The sequence below is a fragment of the Salvelinus alpinus genome, chromosome 6 (assembly GCF_045679555.1).
Source record: "Salvelinus alpinus chromosome 6, SLU_Salpinus.1, whole genome shotgun sequence".
Taxonomy (NCBI): domain Eukaryota; kingdom Metazoa; phylum Chordata; class Actinopteri; order Salmoniformes; family Salmonidae; genus Salvelinus; species Salvelinus alpinus.
This window is the reverse complement of record NC_092091.1, coordinates 10,848,921-10,876,582: the sequence shown is the minus strand read 5'-3', so window position 1 is coordinate 10,876,582 and position 27,662 is coordinate 10,848,921. Positions and strand designations below refer to the sequence as shown.

Genomic DNA, 27,662 nt, shown 5'->3' with positions numbered 1-27,662 from the left:
GAGTGGTGTGCAGGTTCAGGTGGTTGGCTGGGAAGCTGTCTGGCCCATTTTTTGATAGCAGAGGTATATGAGGAGGAAGAGGAGAGGGAGGAGGATGAAGGTGATGGTTGGCTGGGACACTGTCTGGCCCATTTGATGAAGGTGGAGTAGGAGAGGGGGGAGGAGAAAGAGGAGGAGAAAGAGGCGGAGGAGGCTTGGTTGTTATTCTGGCCTGCACACGGGAGAGAGCAGAGCATCAGCTGCTGTTCTGTTTGTTCTTTATTGCAAAGTCACTGCAGCGTCAGACAGTGTAGTGGTGGAGTGGGTCAAGGTGGAGGAAATAGAAGGCCATGGTGCATTTAAATTTGGTCCCATTCCAATACTTTGGAATTGCATCCTTCCTTCCTAGTTTCCTAAAAGTAGGCTGCATCTCTAGTCAAAAAGGAGAGCAATTTGTAGGGAATAGGGCACCATTATCTCAGTAAGGATATGACCGGATTGGTGAAGGCAACACAGCAGAAGCCTTGCTCTTACCTGTCCAATTAAATGTTAGATTAGTGATCACTTCAAGGAAGGAAGAAATGGATGAATTTTTAAAGATTTTGAATCAAAATACATCCTTTAGAACGTCACACAGGATGTTATGTTAGTTAACTTATCTTCATTTAAAAACAGAATTCTATCAGGTAAAGCAAACATTTTTTATTAGAAAAATGCTAAAAGTTTATATAATTTGAATTACAAAAAGGCAATATAAAATTCTCCATTCCTAATACAATGCAGGTCAACGGTCCTATTCACACAGATATGAATTAAGAAAACAAAAATTTCAATATCAATAGTATTTATGATAAGTAACACTGATTTAGATACTTAAAAAAAAACTTTAGTAAACCAATAGATCAAATATTACATTCTTCATGATCGATTTGCTTTGTTGATCTCGGACAATTCTTACATTTAAACCGACACTTATACAAATGTATACATGCTCCTGTGAATGTGGCAAATCCAAATGATAAAATAGAACATTTACAGCAATCCATTCACAAATCATTTAAGTACTTGATCTTTGTCTGGGAAGCTTAAAGGAAGAATCATTTGTGTTACAGTAAGAAAGAAGGTCAAATAAGATCATTTATCTTCTTGGTTGACCACTCAGCTCTACTTTGTCCAGCTCTAATTCTGAGTGACAAGCGCTTCCCGACCGAATCAAAAGTAGAGAAAAAAGCCATTTCTCATTGTTCACATGTTGAATCTGTTGGTGGCAAATCCATAAAATATAACATAGCAAATCATTAGTAAGTGAGAGTGTCAATCTAAATGATACCCTTTTCACACCATACTGAGCTGAGCTGTACTGGCCTGGTTATTCATCCAGCACAGTTGCCTGAACCGTGCTGGAAAGGACAATGTGAAAAGAAAATGTGCGTACAGCACGATTCAGGTCGACACAATAGTATGAACAGGGGATGTGTCATACATTAAAAAATATATTTAAAAAAATTGTTCTTTAATAACGGAATTTCTACCATAATAAAAAGGTTAAGGGTTGGTTACCGTAGGAACCAATGGCTACAGCGACAATCTGGAGAGACACTGGTGGAGAGACACTGGTGGAGAGACACTGGTCGAGGCACACTGGTCGAGGCACACTGGTCGAGGCACACTGGTGGAGAGACACTGGTGGAGAGACACTGGTGGAGAGACACTGGTCGAGAGACACTGGTCGAGAGACACTGGTGGAGAGACACTGGTGGAGAGACACTGGTGGAGAGACACTGGTGGAGAGACACTGGTGGAGAGACACTGGTGGGGAGACACTGGTGGAGAGACACTTGTGGAGAGACACTTGTGGAGAGACACTTGTGGAGAGACACTGGTCGAGAGACACTGGTGGAGAGACACTGGTCGAGAGACACTGGTCGAGAAACACTGGTCGAGAGACACTGGTGGAGAGACACTGGTGGAGAGACACTGGTGGAGAGACACTGGTGGAGAGACACTGGTCGAGAGACACTGGTCGAGAGACACTGGTGGAGAGACACTGGTGGAGAGACACTGGTGGAGAGACACTGGTGGAGAGACACTGGTGGAGAGACACTGGTGGAGAGACACTGGTGGAGAGACACTGGTGGAGAGACACTGGTGGAGAGACACTGGTGGAGAGACACTGGTCGAAAGACACTGGTCGAGGCACACTGGTGGAGAGACACTGGTGGAGAGACACTGGTGGAGAGACACTGGTCAAGGCACACGTCAAGGTTTTGGTGAAAAGGTGTAGTCCAAGTTTACCAGACACCATCATAGCCCTAACAGCGGTGACTAATCACAGAGTGGAAGTAGAATCTATTCCATACTATCTGTACTAAGATGCTCGTTGTTTTCATTGGTTGGAGATTAATGCCTACGTACTTTCTTTCAATGCATGTGTAGCGGGATCTAGACATCGTGAAACAGACCACTTTGGGGGTATGAAAATGACAAACTTTGGTTCTGGGGTGAACTGTCCCTTTTAAGTTGAACGGAACAGCCTATACTGACAAACCAACCTGCTGTTAAATATTCAAGCCATTCTTACACAACACCAGTCTCTCATTGCCAAAGCCAATAGCCTACACATACAGCAGGATTATTTACAACATGAATAGATTGGAAACAAAGTACCTCATTTTGACGAAAACTATCTGAAAAGGCTAATGAAATGGTGTGAATCTGAAGGTACGTTAGTTTGAGGTGATTTCTAAGTATAATGGAAAATATGCATCTAATAATTACAGTAGCCCTGGTAACTAATAACCTAGGTGATTATCATAGTCTTATGAGACAGAGTACACACTTTAAACTTCATTATATTTTTCATTCAGGTTTCACCCTACTAAAAGCAACACTCATTGTCTTCATTTGTACATTGAAATGAAAGGATGCTGAAAAGCCACCATTGTTGAGAGTCTCAACCGGTGGTTACTTTACAACAGAGTCTCAACCCGTGGTTACTTTACAACAGAGTCTCAACCCGTGGTTACAACAGAGTCTCAACCCGTGGTTACAACAATCTCAACCCGTGGTTACAACAGAGTCTCAACCGGTGGTTACTTTACAACAGAGTCTCAACCGGTGGTTACTTTACAACAGAGTCTCAACCGGTGGTTACTTTACAACAGAGTCTCAACCGGTGGTTACTTTACAACAGAGTCTCAACCGGTGGTTACTTTACAACGGCCAGACATGTAAGACACCCCCCCCACATACACACACACACACACACAGAAAGAATCCATACATACACGAGCGTAGCAAAAAAAGATGCACACGAACACATACTGAGGAACATCACAACATCAGGCTTCCAATTCCCAAGACACACAGTGGGTACAGTTTCCTACTCAAGCAACCATTTTGTTGCTGTCCGATGACCACAGCTCATATATGAAATGAGCTCCATGGTGGGACCTGCACTGGATGGTGACAGCAGGGGAGGGGATCCATCCCAACAGGTGGTGTGGTGGTGGACATTGGATGGAGGAGGTGAAGGGGGTATCTGGGGGTTGAGTTAGCCCGGCCTGGGTCTAGTTGTTCCCCTGGAAGGCTCCGGAGGCAGCAGTGGTGGCTGCGGAGGTGGCGGCCGTCTGGAAGGTCTTGTTGGTGAGCACACCCTGGGAGAACTCCTGCTGGGCCTTCTGGAAGCTGGCCCCGGTACGCTGGTACTGGTTGTGCACCTGGGGGAGGACACCACGTCATTAGGGGTTATAGTATAGAATGTATAGCAGGGCTCTCCAACCCTGTTCCTGGAGAGCTACCGTCCTCTAGGTTCTCTCCAACCCTGTTCCTGGAGAGCTACCGTCCTCTAGGTTCTCTCCAACCCTGTTCCTGGAGAGCTACCGTCCTCTAGGTTCTCTCCAACCCTGTTCCTGGAGAGCTACCGTTCTCTAGGTTCTCTCCAACCCTGTTCCTGGAGAGCTACCGTCCTCTAGGTTCTCTCCAACCCTGTTCCTGGAGAGCTACCGTCCTCTAGGTTCTCTCCAACCCTGTTCCTGGAGAGCTACCGTCCTCTAGGTTCTCTCCAAACCTGTTCCTGGAGAGCTACCGTCCTCTAGGTTCTCTCCAACCCTGTTCCTGGAGAGCTACCGTCCTCTAGGTTCTCTCCAACCCTGTTCCTGGAGAGCTACCGTCCTCTAGGTTCTCTCCAACCCTGTTCCTGGAGAGCTACCGTCCTCTAGGTTCTCTCCAAACCTGTTCCTGGAGAGCTACCGTCCTCTAGGTTCTCTCCAACCCTGTTCCTGGAGAGCTACCTTCCTGTAAATGTTCACTCCAATCCTAATCTAGCACACCTGATTCTAATAATTAGCTGGTTGATAAAAGGAATCAGGTTAATTATAACTTAGCCCTGTAAGAACCATCCTGATCTCGCCAGCTTACATTCTGTTTAACTACATGGATACGGTCACTATGCCGTGGTTAAATTCCTAAAACCAATTGGATGAGGTCAGAGGTCCCTCCCCTCTGACCTTCTCATCCAATGGGTTTTGAGGAGGTGGTGAGGATGCGAGGAATCAAGGAAATGCAATAGAGATTCTCCCAGGGAGTTACGGTAACGCCACGTACCACTATCAGCAGGATGACTGACAGCACAGCACAGACAGTGAAGAGGTAGGCCACCACCATCATGAAGGCTCCCACCGCCTTGTTGAAGGAAATGGCAGACAACGAGGTGATCCAACCACTGGAATCAAGAAGGAATCGATATAGGGTAAATTGTTTAATTTAGTCTAACGTGGGAATGCATTTTCCTTTGAAATTGTTATAAAATATACATGTTAGTCACCATTGAACAATTCTATGGTTTATAGTCACAATATTTATAGAATTCACTATATATACACAGAGAGGCAAGATAAAATGTTTGTGAACCTTTTGGAAATACCTGGATTTCTGCTTAAATTGGTCATACAATTTGATCTGATCTTCATCTAGGTCACAACAATAGACAAACACAGTCTGCTTAAACTAATAACACACAAACAATTATACGTTTTCATGTCTTTATTGAACACACCGTGTAAACAGTCACAGTGCAGGGTGGGAAAAGTATGTTGGATTTAATAACTGGTTGACCCTCCTTTGGAAGCAATAACCTCAACCAAACGTTTTCTGTAGTTGCGGATCAGACCTGCACAACGGTCAGGAGGAATTTTGGACCATTCCTCTTTACAAAACTTTCAGTTCAGCAATATTCTTGGGATGTCTGGTGTGAACCACTCTCTTGAGGTCATGCCACAGCATCTCAATCGGGTTGAGGTCAGGACTCTGACTGGGCCACTCCAGAAGGCGTATTTTCTTCTGTTGAGGCAATTTTGTTGTTGATTTACTTCTGTTTTGGGTCGTTGTCCTGTTGCATTACCCAACTCCCGTTGACCTTCAATTGGTGGACAGATATCCTCTCCTGCAAAATGTCTTGATAAACTTGGGAATTCATTTTTCCGTCGATGATCGCAAGCTGTCCAGGCCCTGAGGCAGCAAAGCAGCCCCAAACCACGATGCTCCCTCCACCATACTTTACAGTTGGGATGAGGTTTTGATGTTGGTGTGCTGGGCCTTTTTTTCCTCCACACATAGTGTTGTGTGTTCCTTCCAAACAACTCAACTGTAGTTTCATCTGTCCACAGAATGTTTTGCCAGTAGTGCTGTGGAACATCCAGGTGCACTTTTACAAATTTCAGACTTGCAGAAATGTTTTTTTTAGACAGCAGTGGTTTCTTCCTTGGTGTTCTCCCATGAACACCATTCTTGTTTAGTGTTTTACGTATCGTAGACTTGTCAACAGGGATGTTAGCATGTTCCAGAGATTTCTGTAAGTCTTTAGCTGACACTCTAGGATTCTTCTTAACCACAATGAGCATTCTGCACTGTGCTCCTGCAGTCATATTTGCAGGATGGCCACTCCTTGGGAGAGTAGCAACAGTGCTGAACATTCTCCATTTATAGACAATTTGTCTTACTGTGGACTGAAGAACATCAAGGCTTTTAGAGATACTTTTGTAACCCTTTCCAGCTATATGCAAGTCAACATTTCTTAATCTTAGGTCTTCTGAGATCTCTTTTGTTCGAGGCATGGTTCACATCAGGTAATGCTTCTTGTGAATAGCAAACTCATATTTTGTGAGTTTTTTTTTTATAGGGCAAGGCAGCTCTAACCAACATCTCCAATCTCGTCTCATTGATTGAACCATGCCTGACTTGCATAAAGCTGGAAAGGGTTACAAAAGTATCTCTAAAAGCCTTGATGTTCATCAGTCCACAGTAACTCCAGGTTAGCTGACTCCTGACTCCAATTAGATTTTGGAGAGGTCATTAGCCTAGGGGTTCACATACTTTCCCCAACCTACACTGTGAATGTTTAAATGATGTACTCAATATAGACAAGACAAATAAACTAATAACACACAAATTATTGTAAGCACACTAAGTTTGTCTATTGTTGTGACTTAGATTAGAATTTATGCAGAAATCCAGGTAATTCTAAAGGGTTCACATACTATTTTTGCAACTGTATTTCATTGATCCAACATGGAGGGTGTAAAAGGTTGAAGAGTTTAATGTACATAAAATATTTTCAGATTTACTTATCAACTATTCAAAAGCAAACAGTGGCCCTGTTCCAATTCTTTACAAGTGAATTCTACATCCTCACTCACAGATCTGACCTGGGCCCATATTTACAAAGCATCTCAGAGTGCTGATCTAGGATCAGGTCCCTCATTGCCATTATACTCATATTTATTCTGACCTAAAAAGGGAAAACTGATCCTAGATCAGTACTCCTAATCTTGGTCTGGTGTACATGGGCCCTGGTTGGACTGGTGAACACACACAGATTGAAGATATGCAAAACAAAAAAATCATCAATTTGACATCCATAGCATCCCACTCAGTCAGAGCTGTTCCTCACACCCACCTGTTTCCCCAGTTGGGGATGCCCATAGACTGGAAAACGAACACCACCACTTGGCAGAAGAACACAAAGAAGAAGACGAAGTAACTGAAGGAGCTGTCCGACCTGCAGAGACCAAGAGTTTAGAGAACACAGAATTAAATAACACCATTTGGCAGTAAATTGGGAAATAACCCTGAACTTGGCAAAGTGCGAGTTTGGGAAGGCCACTGTTACCTATCTCGGCAAAGAGGTCGGCCATGGACAGGTGCACCCTGTTGATGCCAAGATCTTGGCTATAACTGCATTCCCCGCACCTACCGCCAGACGAGAGCTATGCCGCTTTTTAGGGATGGTTGGCTACTACCGTAGTTTCTGTTCAAATTTCTCTGCGGTAGTTGCTCCATTGACCGATTTGCTCAGTCCGGCTAGATCGTTTGAGTGGTCCCCTTTTGAATCTGCTAAAGCACTCTTGTGTAATACCCCTGTACTTGCTGCTCCGGATTTTGAGCGACCATTTAAAACTGGAGGTAGATGCTAGTGCCAGAGGTGCTGGTGCTGTTCTACTGCAGCAGGACAAGAGTGGAGTGGATCATCCAGTTTGTTATGTTTCTCAAAAATATAACATATCAGGCTAATTATGCAACCATCGAACAAGAAGCTCTATACTTTGAGGTATATATTGGTTCCAGTGCCCTACCAGTGATCGTATATACTGATCATAACCCCTTAGTGTTTCTCCACCGGATGTACAACCAGAACCAGCGCCTTATGCGCTGGGTGCTTATTGTGCAGAATTATCATTTGGAGACCCGCCATAAAAAGGGTTCTGATAATGTATTGGCAGATGCTTTGCCTCGTGTTTAAAAATGTATGATTTGGTATTCGTTGTAAATACTTTAGTCGCAATCCTTATAGGGTTGCTCTTTTAAGGGTGGGAGTGTTACGGATACAGGTGTCCTGTGTGTGTGTGTGTGTTTGTTCTCTCTCCTTCTGCCTAGTCACAGGTGGCAGTCATCAGTCGCCAATCTGAAGACACACCTGCTCCTTTTCCCTTACCCAATCACATCCCTTTTCCCTTACCCAATCACATCCCCTTTCCCTTGGTTTAAAAGACACCCAATCAGTTGTCTCTGGAGCTGTCTCTCTTTTGTTTTTGCGCCAACGTCTCACATTGTCCGTTATCATGTGAGTATGTATTCCTGTGCTGTATGGCTGTTTGTTTGTTGGTGGGAAAAGGGGATACCAAGCCAAGTCGCCCTTGGGCATACATTACCCGTAGGAAAACTTTGTCTAAGTACCCTAGTTAGAACTGGCCGGACCACGCACTGTATTTTATTGGTTAGTTAGCTAGTTGTTCTTGAAGCAGGCAAGACTAGCTTAGTTTTTTGTTGTTGTTGATATTTATGAGTTCTTTCCTTGGGTTCAGCTCAGCCCCTTCTCCCCCCACACTATCACCACACTACAAAAAGAGGGCTCGCAATTTTAACCAATCAGCACTTTTACCGTATAAAATGGTTCAATCAAGCCAGACTTCAACAAATCTTTCATCCCGTCAGTGCATTTTAGTGACACATTTGCAAATGTACTATTTCTGCATGCAAATATCACACACAAAAACACACTGAAATAATGGGCGGGACTTTCAAATGCTCTTTGCGATCCACCAGATAAACAAAGCCTTGTTGTAAGCCAAAGCACAGTGGCATGCAAACCAATTGGATGCACAAATTAGCTATATGTAAACATGAAAGATTATACAATCTCTTATTAATTAAATAACTTCTCCAAGTAAGACATTACTTGGTAGCCTAGTGGTTAGAGTGTTGGTCTAGTAACCGAAAGGTTGCAAGATTGAATCCCCGAGCTGACAAGGTAAAATCTGTCGTTCTGCCCCTGAACAAGGCAGTTAACCCACTGTTCCTAGGCCGTCATTGAAAATAGGAATTTGTTCTTAACTGACTTACCTAGTTAAATAAAGGTACAATAAAAAATTAAAAAATTAAGACGGGTGTGAAAAAAAGGAAAAATATCCCCTTTAAGCTGAAACATAATTGTCTGAAAGCCTGTAGATCAGTATGTCCTGGTATACTCACTTGAAGGCCTTGTAGACAGGTCTGTACCAACAGAAGAAGGAGCAGGGGGCGAACAGGATGAGCCAAAGAATGGACAGGCCAAAGTTCACACCATAGAACGTCTCCACGGTGAAGAGGGCCAGACAGGCCAGCAGGTTGAGGAACAGAGTCACACAGTGGACTGAGAGGGAGAGAGAGGGGGTTGTGTTCATTAGGTACCAAACGGAAGAAAACTGACTGGAACAGGGTTAAGGCAATCTGGACTCATTTTTGTTTTCCGTTGCAAAATGCTTTCAATGTGAACACGCCTCTAGTGAATGCATCGCTAATGATACAATGGTTATGAGGTTATAGTGCAGACTGTAAGCTTTAATTTGAGGGTATATTCATCCATATCGGGTGAACCATTTTTAAATTACAGCACTTTTTGTACAAAGTCCCCCCCCATTTTAGGGGACCAAAAGTATTGGGACAAATTCGCTTGTGTATTAAAGTAGTTAAAAGTTTAGTATCTGGTCCCATATACCTAACACACAATGACTACATCAAGCTTGTGACTCTACAAACTTGTTGGATGCATTTGCTGTTTGTTTTGGTTGTGTTTCATATTATTATGTGCCCAATATAAATTAATGGTAAATAATGTAGTGTTATTTTGGAGTCACTTTAAATTGTAAATAAGAATAGAATATGATTCTAAACAGTTGTACATTAATGAGGATGCTACCATGATTAGACAGTTCTGAATGAATCATGAATAATGATGAGTGAGAAAGTTACAGACGCACAAATATCTTACACCCAAGACAGTTTGCGCTGTTCTGTGAAGGGAGTAGTACACCGCGTTGTACGAGATCTTCAGTTTCTCACATGGAATAGCCTTCATTTCTCAGAACAAGAATAAACTGACGAGTTTCAGAAGAAAGTTCTTTGTTTCTGGCCATTTTGAGCCTGTAATCGATCCCACAAATGCTGATGCTCCAGATACTCAACTAGTCTAAAGAAGGCCAGTTTTTATTGCTTCTTTAATCAGAACTACAGCTTTCAGCTGTAATAACATAACTGCAAAAGGGTTTTCTAATGATCAATTAGCTAATCCAAATGTATCATTTTAAAAGGCTAACACAACGTGCCATTGGAACACAGGAGTGATGGTTGCTGATAATGGGCCTCTGTACGTCTATGTAGATAATGCATAAATGTATTTATTTTTATTTTTTAAATCAGCCATTTCCAGCTACAATAGTCATTTACAACATTAACAATGTCTACACTGTATTTCTGATCAATTTGATGTTATTTTAAAGGACAACATTTCTTTTTTCAAAAACAAGGACATTTCTAAGTGACCCCAAACTTTTGAATGGTAGTGTATATATAGAGAGGCATATACAGTGGGGCAAAAAAGTATTTAGTCAGCCACCAATTGTGCAAGTTCTCCCACTTAAAAAGATGAGGCCTGTAATTTTCATCATAGGTACACTTCAACTATGACAGACAAAATGAGAAAGAAAAATCCAGAAAATCACATTGTAGGATTTTTAATGAATTTATTTGCAAATTATGGTGGAAAATAAGTATTTATTTTCAAATAAATAAATAAAATTGCAATTTGCAAATAATAAATAAAATTGCAAATTGCGGAAAAGGAGGAGGTTGAAAGGGGGGTGAGTGTAACGGATGTGAAATGGCTAGCTAGTTAGCGGGTACGCGCTAGTAGCGTTTCAATCAGTTACGTCACTTGCTCTGAAACCTATTAGTAGTGTTGCACCTTGCTCTGCAAGGGCCGCGGCTTTCGTGGAGCGATGGGTAACGACGCTTCGTGGGTGACTGTTGTTGATGTGTGCAGAGGGTCCCTGGTTCGCGCCCGAGGTCGGGGCGAGGGGACGGTCTAAAGTTATACTGTTACATTGATGCTGTTGACCCGGATCACTGGTTGCTGCGGAAAAAGGAGGCGGTTGAAAGGGGGGTGAGTGTAACGGATGTGAAATGGCTAGCTAGTTAGCGGGTACGCGCTACTAGCGTTTCAATCAGTTACGTCACTTGCTCTGAAACCTAGAAGTAGTGTTGCACCTTGCTCTGCAAGGGCCGCGGCTTTTGTGGAGCGATGGGTAACGACGCTTCGTGGGTGACCGTTGTTGATGTGTGCAGAGGGTCCCTGGTTCGCGCCCGTGTCGGGGCGAGGGGAAGGTTTAAAGTTATACTGTTACATTGCAATTTGCAAATAAATTCATTAAAAAATCCTACAATGTGATTTTCTAGATTTTTTTCCCTCATTTTGTCTGTCATAGTTGAAGTGTACCTATGATGAATTACAGGCCTCTCTCATCTTTTTAAGTGGGAGAACTTGCACAATTGGTGGCTGACTAAATACTTTTTTGCCCCACTGTATATAGATGGGTATAGATATAGATGGGAATAGGTATAGATGGGTACTGGTACAGATGGGTACAGGTGTAGATATAGATGGGTACAGATATAGATGGGTACAGATATAGATATAGAGGGGTATAGATATAGATGGGTACAGGTACAGGTGTTGATATTGTGCTGACAAACTGCCTGGGAGCTCCTCAGTGGTGAAACTCCTCCTCCTTCAATCAGTGGTGAACCAGGTGGAACAAATCTTCCAGGCAATCAGGGCGTGCCAGCACCTGGCTCTGCTGTTGTCTTTAGACCGCAGTGAAAGGAGCATTTATAACACCACAAGACCAAGGAAACTTCATCTTTGTGATCAAGGTGACTGTGCAAGTCCAAGCCCTCCACAAAACTGTGAAAGACAGCCGGTAAGCGCCATATTAGCCATGCTTGGCTATACTAACTTAAGCAGTGCACTGCTAATGATACTCTGGAAAACACAGACTCTTAACTCTTAACTTTGATAGGACTTTTGCAGTGGTATTTATAACTTCAAATGTTGTTTTTGGGGTATAAAGGAAAAGTAAGAAGAGCCAAATTCATTGTTGACAAAGAACTTGTTTGAAATGGTTAAAAGTAATTTAAACTTTGTAGAAATCTTAGTAAACCAAGTTCTTAATTCAGTAACAAATGTATAGTCTAAAAAATCTTTGGCTAAAAAATGAAAGATTTGTCTGTTTAAAACTATTGATTAGAAAATAAATGTAAATTTTTACTACTAAAAATATTTTGAATGTATTTGGCTAAAATGCAAATTTAGATAAAAATATACTGATTCTGCTCATTTGATAAAAAATGGTGGGTTTCTATTTTGGGAAACATTTGCTTAAAAGTGGAAACCTTGTGTTTTATGGTGGCAGAAATGTGTTTATCTGGGGTGAATGTGGATAAGTTTGTGTATTTGATTGGGCTGTCAACTCAAATAGTAACTTGTATTTGTCATCTCTTTTTTGAGGTTTTTCACCTGTTTACTGCCAACCAAAGAATGGTAAATAAAAGACAAACAACTGATTCCATGGCTGTTTATTGAGTGAAATCCAGTTAAAATCTTCATGTGGAGGGACTGTCCTTTTCAAGTGGGGAATTGCACAAGAAAGAGGTCAAAACTTGACAGTGAAAAACCGTGGCTCAAGACTGGAAAAGGACCAGGAAAGTGACCACACGTGTCCAGAGAGACAAGTAAAGACTGTTCCCGCCTGCTGCTGTGAGTGAAATGGCTGATTCATTACTGGTGGAGCAGCTAAAGACCGCAAGGACATCAGCGAAGCGTCAGTTTTCCCGTCTGGCCAATAATGTGCTACGAATGCATACAATGATGTCAGAAGAGGAGCTCAGAGACAATTTTGGGAAGCTCACTGCAGAAGCTGGCAGAGTCCTGGAAGCCAACGATGATGTAGAGGGGCAATGTATTGAAGAAAACTCTGATGCAGAGGAGTTGAGCGAGCAGCAGAAGTCTGACTTGGTCAAAACAGCCAAAGAGTGTGAGAAAAAACTGCAAGAGCTAAAGGACCTCATACAAAAGACATTGTGGGCCAATTTCGGGGAATATGAACTGACACAAGCAATTACAACAGCAGAGTCGCAAGCAGAAAACGTGGGAGCTGTGGACCCAAGAAAAAACCCAGATGCATATCTCTTCATGATCGGACAACTAGAGAAACTTGTGAAGGCTGCGAAGGAGGTGCATAAACATTGGAAGTGCTGGGCCCCCCCAGCAGAGCAACAACATTTCCAGAGTCGTATCAAAGACCTTGAAACTATCCTGCCAAATCTCACAATAAGACAAGCAGACTTTACAGGGGCACACGTTAGAGGAGAAACCAGCAGATTGAGTACTACTTCAAACAGTTCTGTGGCCACACCAGCAATTAAATTAAAGCCTGCTGCCCTCCCAAAGTTTTCTGGCATCCGCCGAGAGTTTCACCGGTGGAAAAAAGACTGGGAAGCGCTCCAGATGCAGGGAGAACCTACTGGATCCAGAGAGGTTAAAAAGTTCCATCTTCTCGACAGTGTGGATAAGAAGACCATACGAGACCTTCACCTTACAACTTACACAACTGCTGAGGACGTTTTCCGGGTCTTGGAGAACCGCTTTGGAAATAAGACAACTATAGCCCTTGAGATAGTAGAAGAGCTCCAAAGACTCCAAGCAGTTAAAGGTAACCAGCCCAGGAGGATTGTTGAGCTCATCCAATCTGTAGAAAAAGCCCTGGTCGATCTGAACGAGCTTGGCAAGACCGGTGCTATAAAGAACCCTCTTGTAACAAAGACAATAGAGAGTAAACTTCCTGATGGCCTGAAGAAGGAATGGCTTCTTCATGTAGCTGGTAAAGGTGATGAAGCTGAAGAAGACAAGCGATTTGACTACCTCCACAAGTTTCTTCAAGGTCAAGAAGCCATCTATGAGAAGCTGGACCAACTGAGAGAGAAGGAACCAAAACCGAAATCTGAACCTCGGCAAGCTCGAACCAGAACCTCCACCCAACTAAGCGACCAGGCTCAAGGATGTGTGGTCTGCGGAGACTGCAAGCATAAGAAAAGGCTATATTTCTGCCAAAAGTTTCGCACGCTTAAGCTGTCAGAGAAAAGAGATGCTGTCAGGAAGCTGGGAGCCTGCAAAAGATGCCTGGAGATTCACAAGGAAGGTGACTATTGTAAATCAGAGTTTCTGTGCAGGAGGCCAGACTGCATAGAACAGCGTGCTACAGAACACCACTATTACCTCTGCCCGAGAGCTGGTACATCCAAAGGGAATGTCGTCCAGAGGTCCAATAACAGCAAAGTGGGAGGTGACACAAGAGAGCGTTATACCCAAGCCCAAGAAGAGTTCATTAAAAGTCTCTCACCTGAACTTGCAGAGAAGTGTTGCAATGCCTTTTGCAACACTATAGCCAGAACCTCTCTTGTGTCCAACCAACCCAGTCTTCTAGCAGAGAATGGAATAGTGGAGTGGCCAGTCATCATGATGCTCTTAGAGGTCACGGTCAATGCAGGACAAAAAGTTGGGACTTTGATCGACCTGGCATCGGATACAAACTATATAACTCATGATGCAGCTGGTCGTTTGAACCTTAGAAGTGAAGCCATAACCCTTGTTGTCCATGGTGTGGGAGGAATGAAAGTTCAAGTCACCACAAAACGGTACCTCCTAAAGATCCGGGTCCGCACAGAGCAAGGCAATGTCAGATCCCACCAACTCCTCTGCTATGGTTTGGATAGCATTGCAGAGATTCACAAACATGTGACAGCCAAAAGACTCCAAGAATTCTTTCCAGATGTCCCCCAAAATGAACTTGTTAGACCAAGACAGATACAGCTTTTGATAAGCCATAAGGAAGGGCGACTGGTCCCACAGAAAATACGCACCGTTGGGGACCTTGTACTATGGGATGGGCCATTGGGAAAGACAATTGCAGGGACACACCCTAGTCTGTTTGAAGAGGCTACAGTTACAGCACACCAGTCCAGAGCGCACTTCGCCAGATCCATGAGAGCAGCAGCATTGATGTATGAAGAACATATCTGCGCCCCGAAATGTGGAGGATGTCGCTGCGGCAGTTGTCAACTTGGTGGCAAAGAAATGACTCTGGCTGAAGAAAGGGAGCTGGAAGTTGTTAAGGGTGGCCTGACTTATGTTGGTGCTGATGACCACAGTGATAGTCCACACTGGCATGCAAGGAATCCATTGCTCATTGACCCATCTACATTGCCAAACAACATAAAAGCAGTGGAGGCAACCTTTCTCAGAACAGAGAGACAGCTCGCCAAAGAACCGCAGTGGAAAAAAGCCTATGGTGCTCAAGTCCACGAAATGGTTGACCGCCGGGCTGCAAGAAAGCTGACCAAAGAGGATCTAACCAACTGGAATGGACCTGTCTGGTATATTAGTCATCTTATCGCACCCAACCCCCACTCTGTTACAACTCCGGTAAGACTTGTCTGGAACAGCAGTCAGAAGTACAAAGGCCAAAGTCTAAATTACCTTCTGATGAAAGGCCCTGACATTCTCAATCCGATTCGAGCTGTCCTCCTCAAGTTCCGCCAAGGCTCCTACGCCGCTCTAGGAGACGTCAGAAAAATGTACAATTCTGTGTGGCTCGAGGAGAGGGAAGTCCATCTACACCGGTTCTTGTGGCGGGATTCAGAGGGCGATGAGGTGGAACAATACGCCATAACCAGAGTGAATATCGGGGACAAGCCAGCAGGGTGCATAGCACAACTGGCCATGAGGGAGACGGCTAACCTGCCTCAATTCAGCCACCTCACAGATGAATGCCAAGTATTACATGAGCACAGCTACGTCGATGACATCTTGACATCCCACAACTGCCGTGAAAAACTCGAAGTCATCACAAAGAATGTGGAGCTGATTCTAAAAGCAGGAGGGTTTGCACTGAAGCCTTGGGTCTTCTCAGGCAAAAATAAAGGAGAAAGAGAAAAGGCATCACCAAATATTGTTGTCCTGCCAAATCAGCTTAAGGAGGAAGACAACAAGGCGCTCGGTCTCGGCTACATTGTGGATGAAGACATGTTGCATGTCATGGTGAGGGTCAACTTCTCCAGGCGGAAGAAAAAGATGAGACTTGGGCAAGACTTACTGCTAGAAGAAGTACGAGCACAGACACCAGACCCGCTGACAAGACGTGAACTGCTGAGTCAAGTTGCTGGTTTGTACGACCCAGTTGGCCTGACAACGCCATCAAAGCAAAGAGGGGCTATCTTGGTCCGAAGGGCATTCCAAGAGGCAAAACCAAAGTGCAGCATGGTCAAGGACACATGGGACCTTCCCCTGTCGGATGAGCTCCGCAAAGATGCAATTGGAATTTTTGAGGAGTACGTCCAGCTAAGCAAAGTAATGTTCCCAAGAGCTCTTACTCCACCAAAGGCAACAACTGAACCAGTCGCTGTCACTTTTTCAGATGGCAGTGAAAGCTCCTATGGTGCTGTCCTCTACCTGCGGTGGAACTGCAACAAACAATTAACAATTCGACTAGTGGAGTCAAAAGCAAAGCTGACACCACTAGACCAGAAGGGGGATGCAGTCAAAGCGGAACTTTGCGGTGCAGTCTTTGCAAGCCGCCTGAAAAAGTACTTTGAACAGCATACCCAGATCCAGATAAAAAGGTGGTACCATTTGTTAGACAGTCAGACTGTTCTTGGAGCTATCCAGCGTGAAAGCTATGGATTTCAGACTTTCTTCGCTAATAGAATTGGAGAGATCCAAGAGAGCACACGGCTACAGGACTGGTGGTGGATCCCTGGACCACTCAACATAGCCGACATTATCACTCGAGGAGCTGGGCCAAAGGAACTTGATGCCCATTCAGAGTGGCAGCAAGGGCCAGAGTTTCTATATCTTCCAGAGAGCGAGTGGCCAATTATGTCGTCAAAAGATGTGTCTGTGACAGCTCGAGAGAGCATTAACAATATGCAAAAGAAGTCATTTGTGGCAGCACTCACCAGAGCCCAAGCGAAAAGAAGTCTTCCAAGTCTTGTGGGACGATTTCCTGCTGGTGCAGCTGTCCTAAACTTGGTGGATGAGAGGCGCTTTAGTAGCCTAAAGTGTCTAATCAAGACTGTTGCTTTTATCTGGAGAGCCGCCAAAAAGTTTAGATCTGCAACAAAGTCCATCGAGACCCCAAAGTGGGAGGCGATTCCCACAAAAGGAGTTATCACCGCCACAGAACGTCACGAGGCAATAAGAGACATCTATCTTGCTGCTCAAGAGGGGGTGACGTTCCCAACTACCACTACGGACCGCTTGGTTGTGTACAGAGAGCCAGAATCTGGGTTACTAGTCTGCGGTGGGAGAATCCATGGCTTCAGGGAGGATGGCGCTGCAGTTCCCCTTCTGCCTTTCAATGCATGGGTCTCTACTTTATTGGCACGGGAGGCGCACGAGGAGGGTCATGAAGGTGTGGCTGCAACCCTGCTGAAAATGAGGAGGAAAGCCTGGGTCATCCAAGGAAGAAAAATTTCCCAAAAAGTAGTGGATAACTGCCTTTTCTGCAAAAAGTCAAGAGCAAGAAGGTGCGAACAGGTAATGGCTGACTTACCTGCTGAAAGAGCCACACCTGCAGCTCCGTTCGAGTTCACTACAGTCGACCTCTTCGGACCGTACCTTGTCAAAGATGACATCAAGAAACGGGTCTCAATGAAAGTGTGGGGTGTCGTCTTCAGCTGTATGGCCAGCAGGGCAATTCATGCAGACCTGGTCAACACAATGTCGACAGAGAGCTTCTTGATGGCTTACCAACGCTTTACTGCAATTAGAGGGCACCCAAGAAAGATCTGGTCCGACCCGGGGACAAACTTCATCGGCGCCAAACCTGTCCTAAGAGAGCTGTACCAGTTCCTGGATGCTCAGAATAGAACTTCAATAGAAGAGATGTCGGCTCAAAAAGGTACCAAATGGGAGTGGACAATTCAACCTGCTGACTCACCTCACCGCAATGGGGCTGCTGAAGCCGCTGTTCGCATTCTCAAGAAGGCACTGCAGAGCCTGGGCAACAACACTGGCCTTAGCTACAGCGAGCTTCAGACAACACTACAACTTGCTGCAAACCTTGCCAACGAATGCCCAATAGATGCCAGGGTGCAGAGCCATGAAGAAAGCATGCAGTATGTGTCACCCAACACACTTCTCCTGGGCCGAGCCTCTCCAAGCGGTGATATCAGAACATTTGACTTTGCGAACTACCCTTACAAGAGACTCAGAGAGATGCAGAACCAGGTCAACAAGTTCTGGAGGTCTTGGAGCCAGCTTGCCGGCCCAAACTTATTTCTGAGAAGTAAATGGCACACTTCATATCGCAACGTTGCTGTCGGAGATATTGTCTGGTTGTGTGACCAAAATGCAGTGAGGGGCCAATTCAAGCTAGGACGGGTGGTGAGCGTTAATCCAGATGCTAAGGGCATTGTTCGAGACGTGAACGTCAAAGTGGTCCAAAGCTCCTGCCTTCCTGTCACAAAACCCGCACTAAACCGGCCATCGGCCAAAGTCCTGAAAGAAGCTACGCAAACCACAGTCCTGCACAGAGATGGTCGACGCCTGGTTGTCTTGCTACCAGTTGAGGATCAAACTCGGAGCTGACCGGCAGTATGTAGGTGCTGATTTACAATCTTTCCATCGGTTCCCGTGGGAAGATTGAGTGGGAGGTGTGCTGACAAACTGCCTGGGAGCTCCTCAGTGGTGAAACTCCTCCTCCTTCAATCAGTGGTGAACCAGGTGGAACAAATCTTCCAGGCAATCAGGGCGTGCCAGCACCTGGCTCTGCTGTTGTCTTTAGACCGCAGTGAAAGGAGCATTTATAACACCACAAGACCAAGGAAACTTCATCTTTGTGATCAAGGTGACTGTGCAAGTCCAAGCCCTCCACAAAACTGTGAAAGACAGCCGGTAAGCGCCATATTAGCCATGCTTGGCTATACTAACTTAAGCAGTGCACTGCTAATGATACTCTGGAAAACACAGACTCTTAACTCTTAACTTTGATAGGACTTTTGCAGTGGTATTTATAACTTCAAATGTTGTTTTTGGGGTATAAAGGAAAAGTAAGAAGAGCCAAATTCATTGTTGACAAAGAACTTGTTTGAAATGGTTAAAAGTAATTTAAACTTTGTAGAAATCTTAGTAAACCAAGTTCTTAATTCAGTAACAAATGTATAGTCTAAAAAATCTTTGGCTAAAAAATGAAAGATTTGTCTGTTTAAAACTATTGATTAGAAAATAAATGTAAATTTTTACTACTAAAAATATTTTGAATGTATTTGGCTAAAATGCAAATTTAGATAAAAATATACTGATTCTGCTCATTTGATTAAAAATGGTGGGTTTCTATTTTGGGAAACATTTGCTTAAAAGTGGAAACCTTGTGTTTTATGGTGGCAGAAATGTGTTTATCTGGGGTGAATGTGGATAAGTTTGTGTATTTGATTGGGCTGTCAACTCAAATAGTAACTTGTATTTGTCATCTCTTTTTTGAGGTTTTTCACCTGTTTACTGCCAACCAAAGAATGGTAAATAAAAGACAAACAACTGATTCCATGGCTGTTTATTGAGTGAAATCCAGTTAAAATCTTCATGTGGAGGGACTGTCCTTTTCAAGTGGGGAATTGCACAAGAAAGAGGTCAAAACTTGGGTACAGGTGTAGATATAGATGGGTACAGGTGTAGATATAGATGGGTACAGGTACAGATATAGATATAGATGGGCATAGATATAGATGGGTACAGTTATAGATATAGATGGGCATAGATATAGATGGGTACAGGTATAGATATAGAGGGGTATAGATATAGATGGGTACAGGTACAGGTGTAGATATAGATGGGTACAGGTACAGATGGGTACAGGTACAGGTATAGATATAGATGGGCATAGATATAGATGGGTACAGATATAGATGGGTACAGGTACAGGTGTAGATATAGATGGGTACAGGTACAGGTGTAGATATAGATGGGTACAGGTACAGATGGGTACAGGTATAGATATAGATGGGCATAGATATAGATGGGTACAGATATAGATGGGTATAGTTAGAGATGGGTACAGGTACAGATAGGCATAGATCTAGATGGTACAGATATAGATATAGATGGGTATAGTTATAGATGGGTACAGGTACAGATAGGTACAGGTACAGATGGGCATAGATCTAGATGGTACAGATAGACGGGTACAGGTATAGTTAGAGATGGGGACAGATATAAAATGGGTACAGGTATACATGGGTACGAATGTATGCATGTATAGATGGTACAGGTATATATATAGATGGTACAGGTATAGATAAATGGGTACAGGTATAGATGGTACATGTATAGATAAATGGGTAAAGGTATAGATTGGTACATGTATAGATAAATGGGTACAGGTATAGATAGGTACGTATGCATGTATAGATAGGTATGTATGTATAGATATAGATGGTACAGGTATAGATAGGTATGTATGTATAGATATAGATGGTACAGGTATAGATAGGTACGTATGTATGCATGTATAGATGGTACAGGTATAGATGGTACAGGTATAGATGGTACAGGTATAGATAGGTATGTATGTATGTATGTATAGATGGTACAGGTATAGATCGGTATGTATGTATAGATATATATGGTACAGGTATAGATGGTACAGGTATAGATAGGTATGTATGCATGTATAGATGGTACAGGTATAGATGGTACAGGTATAGATGGTACAGGTATAGATAGGTACGTATGTATGTATAGATGGTACAGGTATAGATAGGTATGTATGTATAGATATAGATGGTACAGGTATAGATAGGTATGTATGCATGTATAGATGGTACAGGTATAGATGGTACAGGTATAGATAGGTACGTATGTATGCATGTATAGATGGTACAGCATTAGATGGTACATGTATAGATAGGTACGTATGTATGTATAGATGGTACAGGTATAGATAGGTATGTATGTATAGATGGTACAGGTATAGATGGTACAGGTATAGATAGGTATGTATGCATGTATAGATGGTACAGGTATAGATGGTACAGGTATAGATGGTACATGTATAGATATAGATGGTACAGGTATAGATAGGTACGTATGTATAGATATAGATGGTACAGGTATAGATGGTACAGGTATAGATAGGTATGTATGCATGTATAGATGGTACAGGTATAGATGGTACATGTATAGATATAGATGGTACAGGTATAGATAGGTACGTATGTATAGATATAGATGGTACAGATATAGATGGTACAGGTATAGATAGGTATGTATGCATGTATAGATGGTACAGGTATAGATGGTACATGTATAGATATAGATGGTACAGGTATAGATAGGTACGTATGTATAGATATAGATGGTACAGATATAGATAGGTACGTATGTATGCATGTATAGATGGTACAGGTATAGATGGTACATGTATAGATAGGTACGTATGTATAGATATAGATGGTACAGGTATAGATAGGTACGTATGTATAGATATAGATGGTACAGGTATAGATGGTACAGGTATAGATAGGTACGTATGTATAGATAGGTACGTATGTATAGATATAGATGGTACAGGTATAGATAAGGGATGTACAACAATTAGCCCTGTTCTCCTGCCATGCAGACAGAGCAGTGCCTGACATTACTATATACCGTGAGTTAACATCTTTGTTGTATTTAACAAAGCAACTAACCAGTCTCTGTGGTAGTGCCACACACACACAGTGTACTTACACATCCACAGGTAGTACAACATCTTGCAGACCCTCCGGTGCTCCATGGGAATCTCCGCCGAGAAGTCCTGGTAGAAGCAAGGATTTATGGGAAAAGCTCATGGCTGTGGAAAGGTCTGTCCCTTTCTGGCCAATCAGCTCATTTATGGACCATATATTGGTCCATTTAAAGGAGCTGTTTTGGCGAACCCTAACCCCCAGAAGCAAAAACTTCCATATAGCTTCTTTAAAATCAGTATTGGACAAGTAGACAGTCAAATATTTAAAAGGAAAAAGTCCATATTTTAATTCTTATGTGAAGACATTGATGGCTTATGGTTCCATTGTAAACTAGTGACCAGCGTCATCACTGACCTGTGGGCTGGGCTCTGTTGACTGCCGCAGCACGGCAGGCTGGGAAGGGATCCTGGAGGCCGGAATGGTGGGCCCTGATAGGCTAACCTGAAACAGGAAATACACATGGCAGACTGAGAAAAAGCGGGGCAAAAAACACACAACAGTAATCTGTGATCAAAGGGACATCAATCTATTCAACGTCAGTTACTATAGTTTTGATCTTGTGTGTGTGTGTGTGTGTGTGTGTGTGTGTGTGTGTGTGTGTGTGTGTGTGTGTGTGTGTGTGTGTGTGTGTGTGTGTGTGCGCATGCAGGGGTAAAAAGCAAGTGATCTTACCGTCTGATGGTCTGGGAAAGAGGTAAATTGATCAATGTGGTCTACGTCAGCGTTGGTCACTTGTGTAACTGAGGGATCCTGAAACAAAACATTTCCTCTTCAGTATATGCAACAATCAGCTCATTCTAATTAGCATTACGTTCAACTTAATTATTGTCTCATCTAATAGGCCTATCAAACGTAGAAAGAATGTGTGATGAAACAATGGCGGCCTTCACATGTGACGTTCGTAGCCTTCAATAACAGAACTCATATAAAAGAGATTGCTTATGAATTCTTGTGATATTTCGAGAGGCCGAATTGCTCAAGAAGCTTAATTTCCTGAAGTAAAAAAAGTGTATGAAACGTCAGTCAGGGACATCCGCACTCAACCCAGAGTCCAGTTGGACTTGACGCGTCGACCCAGAGTCCAGTTGGACTTGACGCGTCGACCCAGAGTCCAGTTGGGCTTGACGCGTCGACCCAGAGTCCAGTTGGGCTTGACGCGTCGACCCAGAGTCCAGTTGGGCTTGACGCGTCGACCCAGAGTCCAGTTGGGCTTGACGCGTTGACCCAGAGTCCAGTTGGACTTGACGCGTCGACCCAGAGTCCAGTTGGACTTGACGCGTCGACCCAGAGTCCAGTTGGGCTTGACGCGTCGACCCAGAGTCCAGTTGGGCTTGACGCGTCGACCCAGAGTCCAGTTGGGCTTGACGCGTCGACCCAGAGTCCAGTTGGACTTGACGCGTCGACCCAGAGTCCAGTTGGACTTGACGCGTCGACCCAGAGTCCAGTTGGACTTGATATTTCAGTGGGCAACAGAAAGAAAATGGCATCTCTGTTTCACTAAGTAACTACCATAGAAAGAGAGCTGAGGTTTAGGCCATTAACCTTAGAACTAAGCCTTTGATAAATCATTCATTACAATGGGAAGCATCCCAAATGACACCATATTCCCTACATAGTGCCCTACTCTGGTCAACAGTAATGCACTGTAGGGTTCCATTTGGGACATGGGATCATTGATTGTCATACAGCGGTTAAAGGCAGTGCTAAACATGAATGAACTCTTTCATCAAAAACGCAGTGTTGAGGGGTTGAGTTGGGGACAGACAGAGCTAATACTGAGAGTTGCAGCGATGGGACAAGACTAACTACCAATTCGATATGCCGAAATTGGGGAGAAGAAAATAAATAATAAAGAGAGCAGACAGCAGAGTAATACAAATGGTGACAAACAAACAGAATCCAGGTGAGTCCTGGGTGGTAGGACTGATATAAACAGGTGGAAGAGTCAGTCTGCACTGACTGGGTGGTAGGACTGATATAAACAGGTGGAAGAGTCAGTCTGCACTGACATGGCGGTAGGACTGATATAAACAGGTGGGAGAGTCAGTCTGCACTGACTGGGCGGTAGGACTGATATAAACAGGTGGAAGAGTCAGTCTGCACTGACATGGCGGTAGGACTGATATAAACAGGTGGGAGAGTCAGTCTGCACTGACATGGCGGTAGGACTGATATAAACAGGTGGAAGAGTCAGTCTGCACTGACATGGCGGTAGGACTGATATAAACAGGTGGGAGAGTCAGTCTGCACTGACTGGGTGGTAGGACTGATATAAACAGGTGGAAGAGTCAGTCTGCACTGACTGGGTGGTAGGACTGATATAAACAGGTGGAAGAGTCAGTCTGCACTGACTGGGCGGTAGGACTGATATAAACAGGTGGGAGAGTCAGTCTGCACTGACTGGGCGGTAGGACTGATATAAACAGGTGGAAGAGTCAGTCTGCACTGACATGGCGGTAGGACTGATATAAACAGGTGGGAGAGTCAGTCTGCACTGACATGGCGGTAGGACTGATATAAACAGGTGGGAGAGTCAGTCTGCACTGACTGGGTGGTAGGCCACCTACCCAACAAGAACACAGGCCTGGATAATGATGTTTAGGCCACCTACCCAACAAGAACATAGGCCTGGATAATGATGTGTAGGTCACCTACCCAACAGGAACATAGGCCTGGATAATGATGTGTAGGCCACCTACCCAACAGGAACACAGGCCTGGATAATGATGTGTAGGCCACCTACCCAACAAGAACACAGGCCAGGATAATGATGTGTAGGCCACCTACCCAACAAGAACACAGGCCAGGATAATGATGTGTAGGCCACCTACCCAACAGGAACACAGGCCTGGATAATGATGTGTAGGCCACCTACCCAACAAGAACACAGGCCTGGATAATGATAATCATGTGTAGGCCACATATCCAACAAGAACACATGCCTGGATAATGACAATCATGTGTAGGCCCTCTACCCAACAAGAACACAGGCCTGGATAATGATGTGTAGGCCACCTACCCAACAATAACACAGGCCTGGATAATGATGTGTAGTCCACCTACCCAACAGGAACACAGGCCTGGATAATGATGTGTAGTCCACCTACCCAACAGGAACACAGGCCTGGATAATGATGTGTAGGCCACCTACCCAACAGGAACACAGGCCTGGATAATGATGTGTAGTCCACCTACCCAACAGGAACACAGGCCTGGATAATGATGTGTAGTCCACCTACCCAACAGGAACACAGGCCTGGATAATGATGTGTAGCCCACCTACCCAACAAGAACACAGGCCTGGATAATGATAATGATGTGTAGGCCACATATCCAACAGGAACACAGACCTGGATAATGATAATGATGTGTAGGCCACATATCCAACAGGAACACAGACCTGGATAATGATAATGATGTGTAGGCCACATATCCAACAGGAACACAGACCTGGATAATGATAATGATGTGTAGGCCACATATCCAACAAGAACACAGACCTGGATAATGATAATGATGTGTAGGCCACATATCCAACAGGAACACAGACCTGGATAATGATAATGATGTGTAGGCCACATATCCAACAAGAACACAGGCCTGGATAGTGATAATGATGTGTAGGCCACATATCCAACAAGATCACAGGCCTGGATAATGATGTGTAGGCCACCTACCCAACAAGAACACAGGCCTGGATAATGATGTGTAGGCCACCTACCCAACAAGAACACAGGCCTGGATAATGATGTGTAGGCCACCTACCCAACAATAACACAGGCCTGGATAATGATGTGTAGGTCACCTACCCAACAAGAACACATGCCTGGATAATGATGTTTAGGCCACCTACCCAACAAGAACACAGGCCTGGATAATGATGTGTAGCCCACCTACCCAACAAGAACACAGGCATGGATAATGATGTGTAGGCCACATATCCAACAGGAACACAGACCTGGATAATGATAATGATGTGTAGGCCACATATCTAACAAGAACACAGGCCTGGATAGTGATAATGATGTGTAGGCCACATATCCAACAAGATCACAGGCCTGGATAATGATGTGTAGGCCACCTACCCAACAATAACACAGGCCTGGATAATGATAATGATGTGTAGGCCACCTACCCAACAAGAACACAGGCCTGGATAATGATGTGTAGGCCACCTACCCAACAAGAACACAGGCCTGGATAATGGTAATGATGTGTAGGCCACCTATCCAACAAGAACACAGGCCTGGATAATGGTAATGATGTGTAGGCCACCTACCCAACAAGAACACAGGCCTGGATAATGATGTTTAGGCCACCTACCCAACAAGAACACAGGCCTGGATAATGATGTGTAGGCCACCTACCCAACAAGAACACAGGCCTGGATAATGATAATGATGTGTAGGCCACCTACCCAACAAGAACACAGGCCTGGATAATGGTAAGTAGGCCACATATCCAACAAGAAATACCAGGAGGCTCTAAACAATCCAATCCAGTAATAAGGAGGGTGTGGTGTTAAACAGAGAAGCCAATAGCGTTGACATTAGCACACCAGACCTTCCAATAGGCTACTCAGTCTCTACCCTGGCTGTGTGTGGGGTCCCAAATTAGTATTTTTTTACCTTTATTTAACTAGGCAAGTCAGTTAAGAACAAATTCTTATTTACAATGACGGCCTACCCCGGCCAAACCCGGACGACACTGGTTCCAGTTGTGCACCGCCCTACGGGACTCCCGATCACAGCCGGTTGTAATACACCCTGGGATCGAACCAGGGTCTGTAGTGACGTCTCTAGCACTGAGATGCAGTGCCTTAGACCACTGCGCCACTGCTTAGGTGTGCCAGTTTCACAATTTTACAGCAAAGCTGTAACTTCTTACATCTTACCATTGTCGTAGTCTCCTGTGTTAGAGTCACCAATCATTATGGCTGAAATCTGAGCCCAGTCAGTCACCACTGGTCGAGTCACGAATCGAGTCAATCAATATATAATTGGTTGTATTATACAATTGCTTGTAGTCACCAACAGATGGCAGTATAACGCCACTCATTAACTCACTAATTTAGTATTCATCACTAACTCAAGTTCTACTCAATACCTGGGGTGTATTCATTACGGATACCGTTTTAGAACCAAAATGGAAGTCAACGGAGCAAACGGAACAAAACCGTAAGGGACCTACCTGAATTTATCCAATAGAAACTCTCGTTTGCGATTTAGGTTTCTGTTGCTAAATGTTTTGCAAATGACTAAATGTTTTGCAACAGAATCGGCGTAATGAATACACCCGTGTTGCACTACTTAAATGAACAGTAAGTCAGGCTCTCAGATACGTTTTTGCAATCACCCACTGATAAGAGTGCATTCAGAAAGTATTCAGACCCCTTCCCCTTTTCCACATTTTGTTACTTTAAAGCCTTATTCTAAAATGGATTAAATGACTTTTTCCCCCTCATCAATCTACACACAATACTCCATAATTACAAAAGTGAAAAGTTTTTTTACATTTTTGCAAATGTATAAAAAATGTAACATTTAAATACATACGTATTCAGACCCTTTGCTATGAGACTCAAAATTGAGGTCAGGTGCATCCTGTTTCCAATGATCATCCTTGAGATGTTTCAACAACTTGATTGGAGTCCACCTGTAGTAAATTCAATTGATTGGACATGATTTGGAAAGACTTGAGCATAACACTGAGAATTGATATTCATGTCTAGCCCGTGTATACCATCTTCACTGATGTGCAATGGAGTTTGTCTAGACTATCGCTCTCACACTTCCTCGATGGCCAGTGTGGCCCCAGGCTTTAATCCGATCTCTGCTTGGCAGTTTCATACCTCAGATAAATCAGACACATGGTTAGAGGCTACAATTTTGATTGTTCCGTTACATTTCACACCCACATTCTGTGTTTGGAGTGAAGTGACTTCGTAGCCTAATTGGTGTTCTGAGATTCCATTTTGCTGAGTTCTATTGGGAGATATTGTAAAAGGTGCAACTGAACTGTAAGCCTACAGC

General features: G+C 43.9%; 1 protein-coding gene across 1 annotated transcript in view; it reads right to left on the bottom strand.

Annotated features, from left to right (window-relative positions):
* Positions 1-666: 666 nt before the first annotated feature.
* The window catches only part of LOC139578127 (secretory carrier-associated membrane protein 2-like), a 32,823-nt gene continuing 5,827 nt past the window's right edge, over positions 667-27,662 (bottom strand). The window contains exons 2-8 of the mRNA XM_071405371.1: positions 22,303-22,380; positions 21,985-22,071; positions 21,632-21,698; positions 9,007-9,166; positions 6,935-7,036; positions 4,585-4,702; positions 667-3,698 (exon numbers count right to left, since the gene is read on the bottom strand). Coding sequence (XP_071261472.1) covers positions 3,549-3,698; positions 4,585-4,702; positions 6,935-7,036; positions 9,007-9,166; positions 21,632-21,698; positions 21,985-22,071; positions 22,303-22,380 — 762 coding nt within the window. The 3' untranslated portion in view covers positions 667-3,548. The remainder of the gene's footprint in view (positions 3,699-4,584; positions 4,703-6,934; positions 7,037-9,006; positions 9,167-21,631; positions 21,699-21,984; positions 22,072-22,302; positions 22,381-27,662) is intronic.